The sequence below is a fragment of the Oncorhynchus keta genome, chromosome 35 (genome assembly GCF_023373465.1).
Source record: "Oncorhynchus keta strain PuntledgeMale-10-30-2019 chromosome 35, Oket_V2, whole genome shotgun sequence".
Classification (NCBI taxonomy): Eukaryota; Metazoa; Chordata; class Actinopteri; order Salmoniformes; family Salmonidae; genus Oncorhynchus; species Oncorhynchus keta.
Genome location: NC_068455.1, coordinates 48,590,049 through 48,611,983, shown reverse-complemented (window position 1 = coordinate 48,611,983; position 21,935 = coordinate 48,590,049). Strand labels below are relative to the sequence as shown.

At 41.4% G+C, this 21,935-nt stretch overlaps 1 protein-coding gene and 2 long non-coding RNA genes across 3 annotated transcripts; 1 reads left to right on the top strand and 2 right to left on the bottom strand.

Annotated features, from left to right (window-relative positions):
* Positions 1-2,382: 2,382 nt before the first annotated feature.
* LOC118369286 (potassium voltage-gated channel subfamily S member 3-like) lies at positions 2,383-4,331 on the bottom strand. The gene has a single exon (XM_035753743.2). It carries the CDS (start codon positions 4,323-4,325, stop codon positions 2,823-2,825), a length of 1,503 nt encoding a protein of 500 aa, XP_035609636.1. The 5' UTR covers positions 4,326-4,331; the 3' UTR covers positions 2,383-2,822.
* A 1,819-nt stretch (positions 4,332-6,150) lies between these two features.
* Positions 6,151-17,781, bottom strand: LOC127915983 (uncharacterized). The gene is made up of 2 exons (XR_008093192.1): positions 17,606-17,781; positions 6,151-6,827 (listed from the first exon to the last, which is right to left on the bottom strand). It is a non-coding gene; the product is annotated as an uncharacterized LOC127915983 (long non-coding RNA).
* LOC118368005 (uncharacterized) lies at positions 11,826-12,980 on the top strand. Its single transcript, XR_004822244.2, has 3 exons — positions 11,826-11,964; positions 12,130-12,236; positions 12,522-12,980. It is a non-coding gene; the product is annotated as an uncharacterized LOC118368005 (long non-coding RNA).
* Positions 17,782-21,935: the final 4,154 nt, after the last annotated feature.

Here is a 21,935-nt window from a genome sequence, read left to right as displayed (position 1 = left end):
TTAGCTGTTGCAAAAGCAGCAACTCCTCTTCCTGGGGTCCACACAAAACATGAAACAGAATGACAATGAAACATATAATACAGAATGACATAATACAGAACGGCTCAAGGACAGGACAGAACTACATACATTTTAAACTGGAAGCGTGGCTTAGTAGGGGCGTGGGGGGCGACCCATGAGAGTAAATATAATTTTGGTTCATCTGTTCTGTTCTCCGGACCACCCCCAAGCCATTCTCACGTACTTTGTGACCTCTCAGATTTTTGGGGTGCATGATGCCCCTTTACTTAGGTGGTATGAGTCAGCTGTGGGCCAATAGTGACCACTGGTGGGTTTTTCTTTCAAGACATGTTGTTAGTCATTTATTGACATTTTTTCATTAGAGCCTGACATTTGTGCAATTGTTGATGTCATTAAATGTAACATTTACAATGCCTGAATGAGTGTAAAATATTATTCTGGGTTAGAAACAAAATCATTAGCCTGTATTAGGTAAGGGGGTATATGCAGTTCATGCTGTATTTTCAACTACACAAAATCTATTCAAAAGTGTACCGCATATAGTCAAAGTAAAGCTGTCATGAGGACAGTTATACATTTTATTGCTCTAATTATAATAATGTGGAAGGCAATAACGGTTGGTTGACACTCAATTATCAGGTCTACAATAAAAGGTCACGTAATTAATATCTCATAAAGGGTAATGACACACTGCAGTGCTAAGTAAACATTTGTTTAAATATCAGTATCGGGCTTGCTTAACAATCCCTATCAACTGCAGCTTGCTGCCAAAAAAGTCAGTTTCATTTCAATAGCTTAGCTTGTGGTAAATTCAGTCTATACTTCAAATGGTCTGCATGGCGGTGGATAATATATATATTTTTTAAACATGCTAAGAAAAAACATACACATTTTATGTGAGCCTATCACACAGTCACATCTTTGTTGCATTCATGAAATAGTTCCGGAATTTCATTTTAAGGCAAATAAAGTGAGAGTATAATGTAGGTAATACAGCCAAGGTACACTGATAGCCAGAGCTTTCGGACATTGACATTGTTGTATTTGTATATTTTTTGGAGCAGACCTGAAGACAAATGTCTGTCTCTGCAGATTAACTAATAATCTGCTATTCTAGGTGATATAAAAGCAATGTCAAAAGACATATAGACTTGGATGTACCTATGCCAAACCAAACTCAATTACAGTATTTTTTTTAAAATGGTTCTGCCACGTTTTAGAGTAATAGCAGAAAAAGAAACAATTGACTGACGACACTTGTAAATTACATTTATATTTGCAAAGGGTAGGTAGTTAGTTACCTGCTGCGACAGGTGCGATTTGAATTCAGTGGAGACACTTTGATCAATGATCACCTCCAAAATGAGAACAAATCAATTGGATTACCTGGGGTATTTGGGAAAGCACTTTTGGCCGGGGCATTACAATATAATTCTTGGATCGCAGCCCCAATGTTTGGCCTTTCCCTCTCAGATCGATCTGATGTACACGTCTTAATCTGAGCGAGACATCCCTCTGAGTGCATTCAGATGGAAGAGATGAGAAAGTCGGATTAAAAAAGAGAGATTGAGAGAGAGAGAGAGAGAGAGAGAGACAGGCAAAGCATATTTTGTGCACCTTTGAACAATGTCAAATGAATGAAATTCTGGTCAAGTAAAAATGTGTTCAGGACGATAAGCTTCACACAGGGCATAAAACAGTAATGTGTAACTAATATTCAATATATCTGTATGTTTGTGCTGTATGTGTGTCTGTCATATTTGCTAATAAGTGCCTTTCCTGGCATGACCAACTGATATGGGAAATATTTTATGACCTAAAATAGGTAAACAACTCATGGTCATGTGGCAGGTATTGCATAATTGACTGACAGCTGAAGCAGAGATTGATGCAATGAATTTTTAAAGACAAGCCACAGCTTGTCGGCAGGTAGACAAGTAGCCTAGTGGTTAGAGCGTTGGGTCAGTAACCGCAAGGTTGCTCGATCGAATCCCTGAACTGATAAGGTGAAAATCTGTTGCTCTGCCCCTGAACAAGGCAGTTAACCCACTGTTCCTAGGCTATTATTGTAAATAAGAATTTGTTCTTAACTGACTTGCCGAGTTAAGTAAAATGTCAAAGGTCATACATTATTACTGCAATAGACACCCTATACTGACTTCATCCTTAAAGCACACGTGCAGTTGTCTCTTTCAATTATTAGTATAGAAGAGAAGGAGAAATGCAGTAGCATGCCATTGAGTAGATGCTTGCCAGACATTGCTAAATGTAATGTTGTTTCAAACCATGGCTATTTCATTCCATATGATTGCCATGTAAAAATAAAAAGTATTGATTCAAAATAAATCTTGACAGATACGGCTGAAAATAGGTCCTCAAGTCACTAATGCAAAACAGGCCAAGTCTTAGGCCTAATGGATCGTAGTCTCTAAGGACAAGAACGTGGAGAGATACAGCACACTTATTTTCACCCTGGGAACCGGAGAGTGCTTTTGGCCATGTACAGCTATTTCAAAAGCCTCAGGTGAAAGCAGGGTGGTACTATTTCTCCTCCTCGCTCTCAACTGTGGCCACACTCCAAGAAAGTCAGCATCCACTGTTCCAGTCCCTTATATGGATCCCACAAGGTAAAGGAAACCGTGGGAGACCAAAGAACACCTGGAGAAGATCTGTAATGTAAAGATTGAAGAACTGAACTACCCATGGAACTTGAGAAACTGGCCCAAAAGTTAAGAAGATCATTTGTGGATGACCTATGCTCCTCAAGGAGTAAAAGGGTTTAAGTCTAGTAAGTTGAGCTCTCAAGTGCCCCTCAGGATACAAGTCGTCTCTCCATCCTGGATACTCGAGATGTCTGTGTCCTTAACACTGCCGATGCTGCTCCTGACAGAGATACTGGCGATGAATGAGTTCATCTTTTGGGTGTACAGGTCCCCGACATTAAAGTAAGGTATACTGGGGTCGGGGATCTCAATATCGTTATTATTGCATTGGTCCGCCTCATTATTGGTCTGATCAGCATCCATGGCCTTTTGCCTTTGGTAGTACATGGAGAACTTGTTGAAGATAATGGTGACAGGCAGGGCCACCACCAGCAGCCCACAGATGATGCACAGGGTTGCCACTAGCTTCCCTAACACCGTCACTGGGCAGGTGTCGCCGTAGCCCACCGTCGTCATGCTAATAGTGGCCCACCACCAGCCCACAGGGATGGTCGTTATGTCCGACTCCTCTGACTCCTTCTCCACAAAGTAGATGAGGGTGGAGAAGATGGAAATGCCCACATAGAGAAAAAGCATCAGGAGGCCCACCTCATGGTAGCTATGCCTTAGCGTGGCACCCAACGAGCGCAGCCCCGCTGAGTGGCGGGCCAGCTTGAGGATGCGGAACATGCGCATCAGCCGCAGGATCTGCACTACCTTCCCCACGTTTTCCAGCTCCTCGTTCTCCTCGTCCACCATCTCAAAGGCCAACGTGGCGTAGAAAGGCACGATGGACACAAAGTCGATGATGTTGAGCGCGTTACTCAGGAATTTCCGGGGGCACGGTGCCACGGAAAGCCGCACCAGGAACTCTACAGAGAAGCTGACAACGCACACAGCCTCGAAGATAGCCAGCACTGGGTCTTCAATCTCCTTGTCGTTGAGGTCCACCTGGTGGAACTCGGGAATGCTGTGGATGCACATGGCCACGATGGAGGTCAGCACCATGGCCAGTGAAGCCACAGCGATCACCTTGGCCAAACGTGAGTAGCCTGGGTTCTCCAGGCGCAGCCAGATGTTCTTGCGGACCTCTGAGCACCAGGTAGCCTCAAACTTCTCCAAGTCCTGGTCTATAGTTGAGAGATCCTCCATGGATGAGTCAATGCTCCTGAACTGCTGATGTTGCTCATCGCTCCTCTGGTCCCAGTCCTTATCCTCTGCAAACTCCCTCTGCTCTTGAAACTTGTTGCTGCAGCAGGAGTCCAGGTGGAGCTCCTTGATGCCCCAGTACTCAATCTCCTGGCTGAACGAGAAGACACACAGCTCCTCCATCAGGTGGATCTTGCCCGTGTGGTAGAAGTTAAGGACATAGCGGAAGAAATGCGGGTTGCGGTCAAAATAGTACTCCTTGTCGGTGGGGCTGAAGTCATCGCAAAGCTCCAGGATGGCCTCCTCGGAGACGCAGCCCAACAGGCACCCCAGGCGGGTCCTGGGGAAACGCTGCAGGATGCTGCGCTCCACGTGCTGCTTAAAGCCGCCCACGTTAAGGTTGAGGAAGCTTTCGTCTGTGCCACGCCTGTGAAGGATCTGGCCATACAGCATGGTGGATCTGTGGCATGGGTGGAGCCTTATGAGAAGGGGGAGGCGTTCACTACTCAATGCTTGCACAGGTCATTTCCAGACTGAAGATCCATCACCTACACAAGAAAACAATATACCAACATCAGTGACTTGCACAAACCACAGCATTGGTATACTATATCTGTTTCAAACTGAGAGAAAAAATGATTTGCACACAACTTGCAAACTCTGGCCTGAGTTTGAGACATTGGGTAAATGAATATTTCTTCCACAATATATTTTGGTTCTAAAAAGCTTTGAGCTTTCAGCAAACAAATAGTATATAATTTATTTATCACAAATAAATGTATCTTATAAAACATACCTTATCATAGTGCTTTGGCCTACATTACAGTGCTTTATATGAACAGTGATACCTTGATATTGTTCCACAGTATTGGGCTCATTGAGACTCAAGTTGAGATATTATGTATCGAGACTTCAATTATCGATGGCCATGCTACTACAATCCCTGTGCTTTATAAACCCATCCAATCCAACATAAAAATAAACATTATTTGATAAGTTATTGGTTTATTCATTTAGTACTTTTATTTAACCTAGATAACATTATTAAAAGTACTTCAGAACGTTCCTACATCAATGTAACAATGGATAATAAAATATATTTAGAAGAGTTGTGCCAAGCCAAAGAGCTGAAACTGAAGTTAATGCGACACAATACAAAACCACAATAGAAACCACAGCACAGTTCCCTATTTAAGAAGGTTAGACTCCCCACAAACAACAAAACTTCAACAACAAAATGACATACCTGTCTTTCGGGGATCCCCTTTATATTAAAGAACATTATTCCAGAGGCAAACAAATTTTTCTGAAAGGCTCGTCAACTCGCGCTCCTCCCACGTCCCATCACACTGATTCGGTCCGGATGCTACGGGCATTTTGAAGAGGAGCAGAGTGATCAATCGCCAAGGGAAGATCAATGCGTCACTCAGTGGTCCATTTACCAGTAGCGTGCGCGCTCACACCTCTCACTCCCCAAGCTGCGCACTATTCACTTCGTGCGCGAGGCGTCCACAGAGAGAGACGCACGCGGAAAATAAGCTGAGTAGACGGGAAAGTTTCTTCAAGGGAAATCGAAATGAGATCTCACATTTCAAGGCTATTCAGTGTAAATTAAGCTTGAAACACGCAACGTGCAAGAAATGCTGAATTGACAACTCCAAAAGCAAGATGAACAAAGCGTTTTGCATGATGGCTTACCAGTCTCAGCTAACATTGTTATTAGTTGACATTGACAAATGTTGAATGTTTGGACCTACTTAAATTAGACTACTACTTCACCACAAAAGCATGACCAATATCATAGTATAGGACAGTATTATGCTGTATAATATTACAATTGAATGATATACATAGGTGTAAAGTACTTAAGTATAAATACTTTATAGAACTACTTAAGTAGTTATTTTTTAGGTATCTACTTTACTTTACTATTTGTGACGGACCTGCTCAAGTTGGTCTTATGTAGCAAAATTTGAAATAGTGTTTCTTACATTAGATCAAATTAGTGACTCAGCACTACAAAATGGTTTGTCATACACTGCATTTGAGGAACAATGAGCAAGTAATTCTGCTTTGAAAGTTAATAAACTTGTCAACTCACTTTTGAGAAAATTGCCTTTGAATGTTTTGGTACCTACTGAAGAGCTCTCCTTTATCTACACCCATTCAGCATTGTTCACACTCTTGTAAGCCAGCCCCACCCATCTCTTTAAGGATACACATGTGAGGTCATGTGCTAAACAGTGAGTAGTGTGGTAAAATAAGGAAAAATTCCAGGTAAACAGAAATATTTTATAAATATTAGATGACACTTACCCAGACACACTTGTCTAAATTGATGGGTCATGTGAAAGAAATGCTATAACCCCCAGCCACATCTTGCAAAGTGCATGGGTCTCTACAGAAGGTGTAAACAGTACAGCCAAATGGTTACTTGCATAGTAGCAATATCATAAATAGATAGGGTCAACATAAATAAAATAATATACAGTATGTACAAGAACAATATCAGTATCAATGATAGATGAGGTAGTTATATATATATACATACAATCAGGGGTAAAATGGCTGAGCAGCAGGATAAAAAAATAAATAGTAGCAGCAACGTATGCTGTGTGTATTAGGTGATAATTATTTGAATAGAGGCACTGCAGATAGTGCTGATGACTGGTCTGTCCGAACCACGCATGAACAAGGGAATCTATATTCGGAGAGCCTGTTTCTGTCCTGCCCTTGATTTTGGTGCAGGGCATGTGATGTCCAGATCCTCTTCGTTGCAAATCTCCCTGATCTTCTCAGAAACATACATTTGTCTAGCTGTGTTCAGTCCAGGTGGTGCTTGTACAGGCAGACCATCTATGGGAGGAAGGATGTCAGCGTTGCGCAGCAGCTGAAACCTGGTCCCGACAGTCCGAACGCTCCTTGGCTACAACACCAGGCTACAGAGCATCAAAGCTGTAAAACAGGAAATAACACATCAAAATGAAGACATTACAACCTTGCATAACTTCAATTCACCTCCTAAGTTTAGATAAGAAGAATGACCTCATACAATGTAATGAAATTGATTTTCTCCTCGTATGACTGGTGGAGGAGTGTCAGGCGTGTTCTACTGATGCTGAAAGACAAATTCCAGATACAAATATTTTGGCATTATTTTACGATAGCTGTAATCACCGTCAGACACACCTGGCTAACTTGATGGATCATGTAATCATCTGGCGATGATTGGAGTATTTTGGAGCAAAGAACTGGTTGAGAGAATGCCAAGAGTGTGCAAAGCTGTCATCAAGGCAAAGGGTGGATACTTTTGAGAATATAAAATATATTTGGATTTGTTTAACACTTTTTTGATTACTCTATGATTCCATATGTGTTATTTCATGGTGTTGATGTCTTCACTATTATTCTACAATGTAGAAAATACAAAAACATTAAGAAAAACCCTTGAATGCGTAGGGGTGTCCAGACTTTTGACTGATAAAGTAGCACTGTGGAACAGGCCTATGTGCGTGCGCGCTCGCACCTCTCACTCCCCAAGCTGTGCACTAACCAAAATAATAAACAATCGCCATTGTTTCTTCCAGAATATAACTTAAAAATGTCTCATGAGCTTAGTTCAACTGTCAACATGCAACATTTCAGCATTTCAACATGTTTCCGATCAGTACTGTGTATGGTTAAAACTATCATTTTTATCTCATGGATGGTCAGCCCTTGCATCCATAGTTCTGTCATATATAAATTTGAGAGTGATTACATTTTTCTAACCCTCCATCCCTCTGCTGTGTTTACCAAAACAAGTGGCGGGAAGGGTGATGATTGTTTTCTGAAACGCAGACTGCCCCTTTAATAATATCATCTGCTGGTCCATGACCGGGATGACTGTGGTCCTTGATAAGACAAAGGGCTAGAGTGGATAAATGTCCTTGAGAAGCCAGCTACCATAAATAATCCTCTATCTCCATCTACAGGTTTAACAAGGGACATGCAATGGTATCTACCTTATACAGTTTTTTTTATGTTACCTTTATTTTACTAGGCAAGTCAGTTAAGAACAAATTCTTATTTTCAATGACAGCCTAGGAACAGTGTTCAGGGGCAGAACGACAGATTTGTACATTGTCAGCTCAGGGATTTGAACTTGCAACCTTTCGGTTACTAGTCCAACGAGCATCCAACACTCTAACCACTAGGCTACCCTGCCGCCCCAAGTTAATATAAGAATGGTATCCACAAGTAAAGGGTTGTTTCTACTAATGCATTATTACTGTAGACTTTTCCCATCCTCTCAACTGTAATAATAACACCCAATAATAATAATAATAATAATAATAATAATAATAATATAAAACTACAGCTATACCACACAATAACAACAATGTTTATAAGGAGAGAGTGTGTCCTTTATCTCAGCATGCAACTGTTTAAGCACTAAGACTGAGCATGCGGTGAATGGCTTCTCATTCAAAGTCCATTGAAATCTCAGTAGGTCAACTTAACATATTTGTTTAAATGTATGTTTTTCACTCATAAAAGTACTATTCTCTGTGTCAAAATGTTCAGTTTAAATGACTTGATATTGCATATATGTTTGTGCCTCATGGGGCAATAATGTTTGATTGTAGCTTTTTGTGTGGTCTCGGTTCTGTGGAATTTTATATATTTGTTCATACTGTTACCCATGTAAGTAATAAATCAAATTTGCCCACTCAATAATGTATTTCAGTCATTCAGATTTGATGCATTTCATGTTTTCCTCATTCACAATTTGGAGCCTTTTTAAGTTTGTAAAAATATCATCCCTGCAATTTAGCTATGGATCAACCAGGTGGAGAAAGAATAAGCTTATCTCTCACCATAAATACTCAAATGACTGAGATCTGCTTTTTTGGGACCTTGAAGAAAATGGACTCAACAATACAATTACAATACAATTATTTGACATCTACTTCATTGAATCCACACTTCAAATATATGTGTTCTTTATAGTAACTCCCAAAGCTGATATGTCATTTATTGTTCTGTGTGATACCAATAGGTGGCAGAATTTTTTTTACACAAGCCAAGGATCCCACTCCTGTTGCCAGCCTGACCTTAAATCATCCTGATTTTGAACTTGGCTGTATTCATAAGACAGACTGAAACAGGGTCTACTTGGACTTGTCCAATATGAAACAATTATTTTTCTGTTGCATTCTTGTTGCAGACATTAATTAACATGGCTCAAATAGAGTTAAAGATATTTTTGCAAACTAGGACCAGCTCATGCAGGGAGATTATGAAATTCCTTTAACATGGTTTAGATCAGTTATTAATTTCATCACAACAACATCCCTGATCAGCATTACTGCTCAACCGGAAGTTAAATGCGGACACATCACACAAATATTCTCGTCTTTAAATATTTAATATTAAGAGAAAATACTGCTTAATAAGAGCTAAGAACATATAATATGTACTCTGTCAACAAACAAAGTTCAAACCTTAGCGATACAGTGCTTTCAGAAAGTATTCACACCCGCTAACTTTTTCCAAATGTTGTTGTGTTACAGCTTGAATTTAAAATGGATTACATTTAGATGTTTTGACACTGGCCTAAACAAAACTGTCAAATTGTCAAAATGGAAATATGTTTTTCGAAAGTTTTACCAATTAATACAAAATGAAAAGCTGAAATGTCTTGAGTCAGTAGTTTTCAATTCCTTTGTTATGGCAAGCTTAAATAAGTTCAGGAATAAAAATGTGCTTAACAAGTCACATAATAAGTTGCAAGGTCTCCCTCCCTCTGTGTGTGATAATCGTGTTTAACATGATTTTTGTATTGACTACCTCTCTACCCCACACATAATAGTTATCTGTATCTGTATCTCAGTCAAGCAGTGAATTTCAAACACAGATTCAACCACAAATACCAGGGAGGATTTCCAATGGCTCGCAAAGAAGGGCATCTATTGGAAGATGGCAACAAACAAAAAAACGCAGACATTGAATATACCTTTCAGCATGCTGAAGTTATTAATTACACTTTGGATGTTATATCAATACGCTCAGTCACTACAAAGATATAGGCGTCCTTCCTAATTCAGTTGTGTCACGCCTGCTCCCGCTCTTCCCCCCTGGCGCTTGAGGGTGCCAGGCTGCCCTGCATTACGCACTCCTGCCACCATCATTTACGCACACCTGCCTTCCCTAGTCACGCGCTTCAGCGATATTGGACTCACCTGGACTCACTCAATCACCTGTTTATTACCTCCCCTATATTTGTCAGTTCCCCAGCTCTCTTCCCCGCTGCTGAATTGTTTGTCATATGTCTGCGTTACCCGTGTGCTGACGCTGTTCCTGTCTTGTCTGTCTGTTCTCAAATAAATGTCTGACTCCCCGTACCTGCTTGTCCTGCCCGGCGTCGGTCTTTAGTTGCCAGAGAAAGGAAACTGCTCAGGGATTTCAGCATGAGGCCATTGGTGTCTTTAAAACAGTTATAGAGTTTAATGGCTGTGATATGATACAACTGAGGATGGATCAACAACATTGTTGTTACTCCACAATATTACCCTAATTGACAGAAAATATTTCAAATCCTGCATCCTGTTTGCAACAAGGCACTAAAGAAATACTGCAAACATGTGGCAAAGCAATTAACTATTTGTCCTGAATATAGTGTTATGTTTGGGGCAAATCCAATACAACATATTAATGAGTACCACTCTTCATATTTTCAAGCAGAGTGATGGCTGCATCATGTTATGGGTATGCTTGTAATCATTGATCAATTCATCTTTCAGCACAACAACTTAACCTTTTCATTTGTGAGTTCCAAATATCTCTAACGGTCGCCCCAGCATGAGTTTTTTATGCACGCAACATGACAGTTCATCCACGCTGACCTCAAACTAAGGCATTTCTATCAAAACAAGTGCCTTATTACGTTATAATAGTTTATGTATGTCGTGTTATGTCGTTTCTACTGTAAGTCACTATGTATGGAGCTTAATATATTTATGCGTATTCCTTATAACTGCAGGCACGCTAGGTAAAGTTACTATTTTCATAACCTTTATGGTGTTATACTCAATCGTGCTTATGTAGCTAGCTACATTCTTCTATTAGCTCTGTAAAACAATGCTAATTGCGTCAGAGAAGTATTCATTTGTTTTGTCATTTGAAGCTACCCTGGCCTTATGACCATGGTTTGTTTTCATTTGGCCTGTTTAGCATAGCTCTGTTCTGCCCTGCCCCTTTGTGGAGCTCAACAGTTACTGTTTCTTGCTGTTTTATATAACTCATTTGTGATTTTGTCAATGCAATTTATCATTTTATTGGAAGTGTTACTATGTCACTTTGTAACATTGTTTAATCGCTACAGTATATCCTGATATTGTATTCTAATGACTAATAATTCCTATTTATTCTGTACTTTCAGAAACCAAACACACAAACAGCATTTGCCAATATCATAACTGGAGCTGGACATCTTTGGAGCTGAAGATCGAGGCCAGATTTTGTGTGCTAGCGTACTCTCCTTTACAGTTGTACTGGATGAAAACACAGCAAGAAAACACATAGGCCTATATGTAATAGTTGTCTATTTTATTTCAATCACGGTGGTGGTTGAACAAAAAAAACGTGTTTACTTGAGGGAAAAAAACTGCAAGAATATACTGGCAACTTATGAATATGCATAAACCTTATCTCATATTCCTGCAGTGATTGAACAACAACTGCATTTCCACCCCCCATCATGGCAGATCATCGGTCATGTCAGTCAGTCAATAACTGATGCAGATGTGCTCAAAGCTTGAACATCTGGTACTCCCCAAAGCATGGTGAAACACAGTGGTGTGTCTCAAGCTTAACACGTACTTTGTCAACCTCCTCTGCTTCCTTCTCCTGGTGCCAGACAGGCAGACTTTGCAGTGCCTCTATGTGTGACTACCTTGCGTAGCAGTTTGAGGGACTTCACAGGGAAAATGCTATGCAGTGAGGCATAAGGGATTGTCTGCAGCAGGACGGCCCCCAGTGGATTGGCGCCGAGGGATGTGGTGCTCCTCCAGCAGCTCTCTCATTAGGTATTAGGTTCACTGTACTTTTGGTAGGTAATTACTTTACCTATGGGGGAGTGGGGAGGATGAAGCAGTGGGAGAGATATTGTCACTATAATTGTATAATGAAACTGTATGTGTTTTGACCATGCTGGCTCCTCATCTCGGCAAGGGACATAACAAAGAACTTGACCCCAAACCTGTGCCTTTTGTAGGGAATATATTGATGGAACGCCAGCCTACCCTTCTATATCACCAGGGACTCATAAATGCATAGCTCCTGGTATGGCACAAGAACCGACCAAATGCTGATGTCAGGCTGGTAAGTACATTTCTTAATTTTGTGTAACGGGTCATTTAGTTTGGCAGTAGCATTGTTGACGAAATGCAGTCATCGCAGCAGAACTAAGGAGCGGTCTTGGGAAAAGAGGGCGGCAAAGAAAGGAGTTGCAAACATAGGATCTGTACTCCAGTATTCTCTTAGGGAGTTCTTCTTTACTATTCCCATGAGAAGGACTGTCACCAGGAAGATATACATTTCACTAATTGTGGTTGTCACCCATTTAGTGAGTTTCCCCCTCACTCCTGGCTCTTTCTTTTCCTTTAGCTCCAAGGCAAACCGATTAGTCATCTCTACTATGTCTCCCACCAGCTCCTCTGTCAGAAACAGCTTCAAGCACTCTGCCTCAGAGGGAAATGGCAAGGGGATTTGCATTCCAGACTGGGACTCAAAGCAAACAGCAGGGCCAGAAGGGGTGAAATTGCTGGCGGCCTTCCAGCTACCACAGACCTGCTGTACTTCATCCACTGTCGGTCTGCATCCATCACCACCAGCATCTTCAAAGAGACCTGGAACTCCGTCAGTGGACAAGGGGTCCTCAGGTTCAGGGTTCTCAATGGCTACAATGTTGGGGGCAGCTCCTCACTGTCACTGTGAAAATCTGATTCCTGACTTTCATACTCAGACTCATTGTCAGAATTTATTAAAATCTCCAGAATTTCTGCATTTGTGAGTTGTCTCCTTTTGAGAGATATTGCTAATGCTACAGCTCAGCTCACTAGCTACATACATAAACAACAACACTGAATTGCTCAGAGTGAGAGTGAGAGGTTACGTGATTGACTGCCAGCACATGCCACTTGTATCAATAAATCACTATCTGAAAATGTTTAGTGTGGTAATTATTTATCTTATTTATTATTGGTCTGTCAGACCAAAGATGTTATAACAAAATGGAGTGAGGGAGGGTTCACTCATTTTCGAGTAAACTTCCAGAAGAGAATGATGGGATGTGAACGATGGTAGACGACACACCCCCTTCAACATGCATACTATAAACAGACCAAACTCATCTTGTCTCCTCTTATTATCTTTGGTTGATGTGAAAAAATAAAACATGTCAGCACGCACGAACTACCCATCGTCGGATTACTTTAGATTTCTATAAAGTGTTTTACTCAATTATTTTGATGAATGGTGAGCTCACCCATAATGTGATTATTATAAAGAGTAATTGCTATTAGCTAATTGATATTGTAGTTTCTGTCAGCTGAGAGTTATAAAAATATTGTGCTTGTGTTATGTCGATCTCTCCTCAGTTAGCGGTAGGACAAATATAGCCTACATTTTCCGGTTTGGATGACTGTGTTATGCTGTAGCTACTTTTGTGAATGTCGAAACATTGCATCCAAAAATAAACTGGTCACATTCCGGACTTATTCCGGACTTGGCCAGATCAAATGCTGACTGTTGTGTCAATCGCAACTGGACCTTCTAAATAAGCGTTCTAATCCCACCGTAGAATGATCACACCCGTTTTATGGTATGTGAGAAAAGGTTAAAACACAATGCCAAATCTACAATGGATTTCTTTATCAAGAAGACAGTGAATAATTCTGATGTTCATATTTCCAGTTTTGATTGAAATCTACTTGAAAATCTATGGCAATACCTGAAAATGGCTGTCTAGCAATGATCAACAACAAAATTTGACAGAGCTTGAAGAATTTTGAAAACAATTATGGGCAAATGTTGCACAATCCAGGTGTGGAAAGCTATTAGAGACTTAACCAGGAAGAGTCACAGCTGTAATTGCTGCCAAATATGCTTTTACAAAGTATTGACTTAGTGTTGTGAATACTTATGTAAGTTAGACATTTCTGTATTTCATTTTCAATAAATGTGCAAAAAATCCTAAAAATGGGGAGTCATGTGGGACCGCTGAAAGATATGGCAGCACGAGAGCTCCTAATACCTGCATGTAAATACTGGAATTCAACAGCATACACTTTCATTTTTGTCTTAATATATTGACTTGAAGTACAGTTTAAAATAAAGATAATTTTCAGTTTGAAACATTACACTAAAGTGGCGTTATTGGAATGCAGACATACTCAAAAAACTTCTTCAAGCCTAACACGTGGTATTCCCAGAAGTCCACATTGACTAGCAAACAGACAGCAAGTCCTCCTGAATCCCCCCACCAAGATATGGATAAAAATGTAAACCAAGAGGGAAAAAAACAGTAAATCTGAAGGATCAAATGGGAAAGATGAACACGATTTTGTTGGATGTTGCATCTGATGTGTCCACGATAAAAATAACAACTATCGAGCTAAAGGTAAAAATTGATACGATATACAAGAGAGGATGGATGGGGCAGAGGGATGGATTTTGACAGTGGAGGAAGCCATCTCCCTTCTGTAGAAGGATAATGAGAATCACGAGAAAAAGCTAGACATTGTGGAATCGTGTTGAAAAATTTGAGAACAGAATTAGGAGAAATATGGTGAGATTATTGAATCTGAAATAGGGGAGTGAGGCTGGCGGTGGACTAATCTCATGTATGCAGAAAATCATCGCAGAAGGATTTGGATTTGACAACAGGCATGAATTCGAAATTGACCGAACCCATCACAGCTTAACAATGCCTGATGAGAATGGGCCCCCGAGAACGTTTCTCATCTGCATTCTACGATCTACAGCCCAGGACAAGGTACTTAAAGTGGCGAAAGAAAAGGGTGGCGTTCAGTGGGAAGGCCGCCGGCTGTCTTTTTTTCCCAGACCTGTCCAAGGAACTGGCAATGAAGAGGAAGAAGCTTGCAAGGTGAAGAAACAACTACACGAGAAGAACGTCAGGCACACACTGGCATTCCCAGCGACCCTGCTCTTTACTTGGAAGGGAAAGAAAATTATTTAAGGACAACGTGGAGGCAGAGAGATTCTTGCTAGAGCAAGGTGTTTAACCTAGATAAAGAAGGAGAGACAGAAGGTAAAATACAAGTTGAATTGGCCTGGGAGTCTTTAGGTGCCTTTTGGCAAACTCCAAGTGGGCTGTCATGAGCCTTTTTACTGATGAGTGGCTTCCGCCTAGCCACTCGTGTGTAGATTAATGAGGGGAAAAAATATTTATTTTAATCCATTTTAGAATAAGACTAATGTAACAAAATGTGGAAAGCATTGTGGAGTCTAAATACTTTCCAAATGCACTGTATCCATCTAATAGGGCTTTCTTTAATGTTGGTGTACCACAGGGCAGCACACTAGGCCCTCTACTCTTTTCTATATTTACCAATGACCTGCGACTGGCATGAAACAAACACTGTATGTCCATGTATGCTGATGATTCAACCATATACGTGTCAACAACCACAGCTAATGAAGGCACTGAAATCTTTCATAAGGAATTGCAGTCAGTTTTGGAATGGGTGGCCAACAATAAACTGGTACTCAACATCTCTAAAACTAAGAGCATTGTATGTGGTACAAATCATTCCCTACGCTCTGTACCTCAGTTGAATCTGGTAATGAATGGTGTGGCTGTTGAACAAGTTGAGGAGACCAAATTAATTGGTATTACCTTAGATTGTACAGTGTCATGGTCAAGACAAATAGATTCAATGGTTGAAAAGATGGGGAGAGGTCTGTCCATAATTAAGAGATGCTCTGCGTTTTTGACACCACACTCAAAAAAGCAAGTCCTGAAGGCTGAAGTGTTGTCTTATCTTAATTATTGTCCTGAAATGTGGTCAAGTGCTGCAAAGAAAGACCTAGTTAAGCTGCAGCTGGCCCAGAACAGAGCGGCACATCTTGCTCTTCATTGTAATTAGAGGACTAATATAAATACTATGCATGCCAGTCTCTCTTGGCTAAGAGATGAGGGAAGGCTGACTGCTTCATTCTTTTTATAAGAAATATTAATGTGTGGAAAACTCCCAATTGTTTGCATAGTCATCTTACACACATCTCTGACACACACACTTACCCCACCAGACATGCCACTAGTGGTATTTCCACAGTTGACAAATCCAAAACAAATTCAAGAAAGCGTACAGTACTATACGGAGCCATTATTGCATCGAATTTCCATCTCATATTGCTCAAACGAACATCAAACCTGGTTTAATAAAAATTATGAAGTAACACCTCAAGGCACAACGCCTCTCCCTATTTGACCTAGAAATGTGTACGTACATATTGAAATGAAGGCTATGTGTGCTGTTTTAAATGTATGTAGTTCTGTCCTTCAGCTGTTATTGTCTATTAATGTTCTGTATTATGCCATGTTTCATGCTTTGTGTGGACCCCAGGAAGAGTAACTGCTGCTATCGCAACAGCTAATGGGGATCCTAATAAAGTAAAATACAAATATTGCTATCAGGTTGTAAGTCCCAGCTGGTCTGCCTGGTATATTGTTTGCTGCCTCCACCCATTCGGGATGCACTGTTTCAGTCTCAATATTTTGAACAAAAACGGACGGCTCTAAGGCTGGGAATATCAATACAATCAAACTAGCAAAGGCACTGATCACAAGCTAGTCATAACGTGGCTAATAGGCACAAGTCGGGGCGGCAGGGTATCCTGGTGGTTAGAGCGTTGGACTAGTAACCAAAAGGTAGTTCATATCCCCGAGCTGACATTTAGAAGTAGCCTAGGCTGGCTACACTACATTTTGAGTGCACCATTCAGCAATGCTGCATTCAACCACACCGGTGATCCATGCAGTGCAAAAAAAATGAAAACAACCAACCTATAGCTATGTTTGTGTTATTAAATACTTTTTGATTAGGGACGCAGTATATTATGCACATGTGCAAAGGCTGGACAAATACTATTTCTCTTCTTTTATTTTAATATGTTAAAATGCTATATACAGCTTCCTATGTACATACGTGGACATTATAATATGGCCCATGCTCTGATTGAATTTAACACCCCTGGGCTACCGGATCTATTTATGTAGTTAGCTAATTATTTAAGCAAGCTAAAAACACAGAGCCTAACGTTGGATGTCACGTCATTGCAGGAGTATGTGACTGACCAACTTTTCCCCCTCATATAGTTTTTCAGTGGCTACAGCTAGAGATGCAGGTGTCATTTGTTTAGCTAGCAAGAAATGTGAATTGCTTTGCTCGCTAATTGTCAATCAAATCGATCAAATGAGCAGGCAGGCAAGTTCCCATTCAGTTGTCAAAATGTTGGATGGGACAAGCACGCATTGGAAGGCAAGCTGCAGAAGGACGAGCAGGCTAATATTATCCATCGTTCATTGTTTTTGATGCCTAACTAGCTGAAAAAGTTTTAGATGGTTTACCTAATATTCCCTCGTTAGATTTCAACTCATCTCGTTCTGGCTAGCATTAGTTGTTGCTCTTGGTGATGTGCATAGGCAACCGAGGGAGCGTGCCTACCTTTTCATGGTTGTTTGATCAATAAGAATGTGAAGTTCCCAAATGTAAAAGGATTCCTGTGGTATTTACATATTTGCAGAAATCCATTCAGGTGTATTTTGTGGCTTTTGGTGAATGTTCCAATGATCTAAAGTCGCGCAGTTGCTACTGTCTGTAGACCTATAGTCCAGTTTCAAGTGAATGATGGCAGGCCCGTGTGGAAAATGGCTTATTTGCATATAGGCCTACTTAGCTCTGATTGGCTATGGTGCACAGGTCTGAGTAGATTCCGGTTAACATATACCCAATATCATTCTTACATTTAATCCAAAGAAACTCAACATTGTAAAATCAAATGTATAAACCGCAGTCTTTATAACAACTAAAAACGTCCCAAGAAATTGCCTACCTAAAAATGTTTCATTTAATATTCATCTCCTTTCAAAAAAGGTTTATGTTAATAGTTTTAAAACTAAGCCAATCTAACCAAAGTACAAGCATGTGAAACCCATTCATGCGGAGCTGATTATTTACCCCAGATTATTGTTCTACCTTGTAAATAGGGTTTTTGTTGGCAAAGTAAATGTAGGAGTCCCCAGCCAGTCCGACCCTCTTCGCAAGCTACCGCTGTCATCTGACTGCGAGGTACCTTCAGAGTTTGCAGATGCTATGCAAAAGGGAGTAAACATAGCTTTGGTCAAATGCCATGTACCCTAACGACAATACTGTGTACTTTGTACAGGCTGAATCCTAATTCGATATCTACACTCTGTGGCCAGTTTAGTAGGTATGCCCCCTTTGCCTGCAGAACAGCCTGAATTCTTCAGGGCATGGAAACATTGCTCAATTGTGTCAGGTAAACACCATTACACCACCGACACCAGGCATGATGGGGCCATGGACACATGCTACTTACGCCAAATCCTGACTCTGCCGTCAGCATGACGCAACAGGAACTGGGATTCATCAGACCAGGCAATGTTTTTCCACTCCTCAATTGTCCAGTGTTGGTGATCGTGTGCCCACTGGAGCCGCTTCTTTTTGTTTTTAGCTGTGGTTGTCTGCTGCAATAGCCCATTTGTGTCAAGGACCGACGAGTTGTGCATTCCAAGATGACGTTCTGTACACCACTATTGTACTGCTTTGCTAATTGCCTGTTTGTGGCCCACCTGTTAGCTTGCACGATTCTTGCCATTCTCCTTCAACCCTTTCACATTGACAAGGAACATCTGAAAGCCATGCTGTGAGAGGCTTAAGTCTTGACCTTAGAATCGCCGGGCTCTCTCTCCTCTCCGAAATGGGGTGTAGAACTGTACCACGTTGACTTCATTTACCCATGACCCTCGGGTAGCCTCCCACTGCAAGCACGCTGCCATACTGGTTCTATTGCATACTGGCCATGTTCATCAGCATGTCCATGAACACTGGGCTTGGAGAGGGATAGGAGAAAGGGTGGCAAGGAAGGGATATTGGTCGTGGAGCAACGACCTTCATAAAGATTATCGTCATCATTGTCATTATCACTATATTACTCCAAACTTAAAAACATAAAAAATATTGCTCATACAGTTTAGACCTCTGGCATAATTTGACAATAAGTGATTACAGCAGACATTTGAAAGTCAAGGATTAAGCCATCTCAACGAGCCTTCCCTTTCTTCCACCCCATTCCCCCCCTTGCCCATTCACTCACATTCATCCTTGTCATAGTGCATGACCTAACACCGTCCGTTTTTGAAGGAGATGGCCAAGTAAGGGCAGTTTGGCTCCATGTAGCCCTCTGACCTTGCATACAGTGGATCCCTGCTATACTGATGGCTCCAATCATGTTACACAGACAGCTGACTGTCATCTTTATCTGCAACATAACTGACTTTCTCTAAGTCTCCTATCGCTAAGAGGTATCCACTCTTCAGAAGTGGGAATGTATTAAACACTCAGATCTTGCACATTTACTAACTGTACAAAAAAAGACCATTGATCATTATTTTGGGGGTGTTGCTATCTTCTACATTTATGAAAGGCTACCAGACTTACAATGAAGTTTCACTGATTGGCGTAGATATAGATTTCCCCATTGGCCATCCCAAAAAGGAGGATCTTGCTATCTGGCGACCAGGCCACGTGAACAAGCTGAATTTCCTTGAGCTCTTTCCCCCAGATTTGGTTACCTAAAAAGACAGAACACAGCCATTATAAAATACAATGCGCCATATTAGTCATCATCAGAATAATAAGAATAAATTGCTTTTGTAGAGCACATTTAATTTACAGACATAAATTATGACGCTCTTCACATTGAGGTCAACCATTAATTGAAAAAGCTTTAATACAAGGGCTAAAAACATTAGGCAAGGTGATTTTCTAGTGACCATTATACTATATAATGGGTGTAAGAAATCAATAGCAATACAATGACAACTTGTTCTGACTTTGCTCAAACTGAAATAAACCGATGGACCCAATGCATGAATTAGATGCTAAGGTCATGCTCCATTAAAAGCACTTATTAGCCCAAGACTAGGCTTAATATCTGTCTGGGAAACCGGCCCATAATGTTCAGAATAATATGTTAAAGCAATACAAATCTTTGTAAATCAATGTAAATAGTCCGGTGGCCATATGATTAATTGTTCAGCATTCTTATGTCTTGGGGGTAGAAGCTGTTAAGAAGCCTTTTGGTCCTAGACTTGATGCTATGGTACCGCTTGCCGTGCATTAGCAGAGAAAACAGTCTATGAGTTGTAGCTGGAGTCTCTGACAATTTTATGGGCTTTCCTCTGACACCACCTATTATATAGGTTCTGAATGGCAGAAAGCTTGGCCACGGTGATGTACTAGGCCATATGCACTACCCTATGTCGCACCTTATGGTCAGATGCTGAGCAGTTACCATACCAGGCGGTGATGCAACCGGTCAGGATGCTCTCCATGGTGCAGCTGTAGAACATTTTGAGGATCTAGGGACCCATGCCAAATCTTTTCATTCTCCTGAGGGGGAAACGTTTTGTCGTGCCCTCTTCACAACTGTCTTGGTGTGTCTGGACCATGAAAGTTCATTGGTGATGTTGACACCAAGGAACTTGAAGCTATCGACCCGCTCCACTACAGCCCCGTCGATGTTAATGGGGGCCTGTTCGGGCCACCTTTTCCTGTAGTCCACGATCAGCTCCTTTGTCTTGCTCACATTGAGGGAGAGGTTGTTGTCCTGGCACCACACTGCCTGTAGCCTGACCTCCTCCCTATAGGCTGTCTCAGCAAACGAAATGATGGTGTTTGGCCACGCAGTCGTGGGAAAACTGGGAGTACAGGAGGGGACTAATTACACACCCCCGAGGGACCTCAGTGTTGAGGATCAGCTTGACAGACGTGGTGTTGCCTACCCTTACCACCTGGGGGTGGCCTGTAAGGAAGTCCAGGATCCAGTTGCAGAGGGAGGTGTTTAGTCTCAGGGTCCTTAGCATGGTGATGAGCTCAGTGGGCACTATGGTGTTGAATGCTGATCTGTAGTCAATGAACAGCATTCTCACATAGGTGTTCCCTTTGTCCAGGTGGGAAATTGCAGTGTGGAGTGCGATTGCGTCATCTGTGGATCTGTTGGGACGGTATGTGAATTGGAGTGGGGCTAGGGTATGCGGGGGGGTGTTGTTGATGTGAGCCATGACCAGCCTTTCAATGCACTTCATGGCTACCCACGTGAGTTCTACGGGGCGGTAGTCATTTAGGCAGATTACCTTCGCTTCCTTGGGCACAGGGACTATGGTGGTCTGCTTGAAACATGTAGGTATTGCAGACTCGGTCAGGGAGAGATTGAAAATGTCAGTGAAGACGCTTGCCAGTTGGTCAGCGCATGCTTTGAGTACACGTCCTGGTAATCCATCTGTGAATGTTGACCTGTTTAAAGGTCTTGCTCATATCGGCAACCAAGAGTGTTATCACACAGTGATCCAGAACAGCTGTTGCTCTCGTGCATGCTTCAGTGTTGTTTGCCTCAAAGTGATCATAAAAGGCATTTAGCTCGTCTGGAAGGCTCATGTCACTGGGCAGCTCGCGTCTGGGTTTACCTTTATAGTCCGTAATAGTTTTCAAGCCCTGCCACATATGACGAGCATCAGAGCTGGTGTATTAGAATTCATTCTTAATCCTGTATTGACGTGTTGCTTGTTTGATGGTTCGTCTGAGGGCATAGCAGGATTTCTTATTAGCTCATTGAAAGAGGCAGCTCTAGCCTTTAGCTCGATGCGGATGTTGCCTGTAATTCATGGCTTCTGGTTGGGATATGTACGTACGGTCAATGTGGGGATGACATCGTCAATGCACTTATTTGTGAAGGTAACTGAGGTGGTAAATT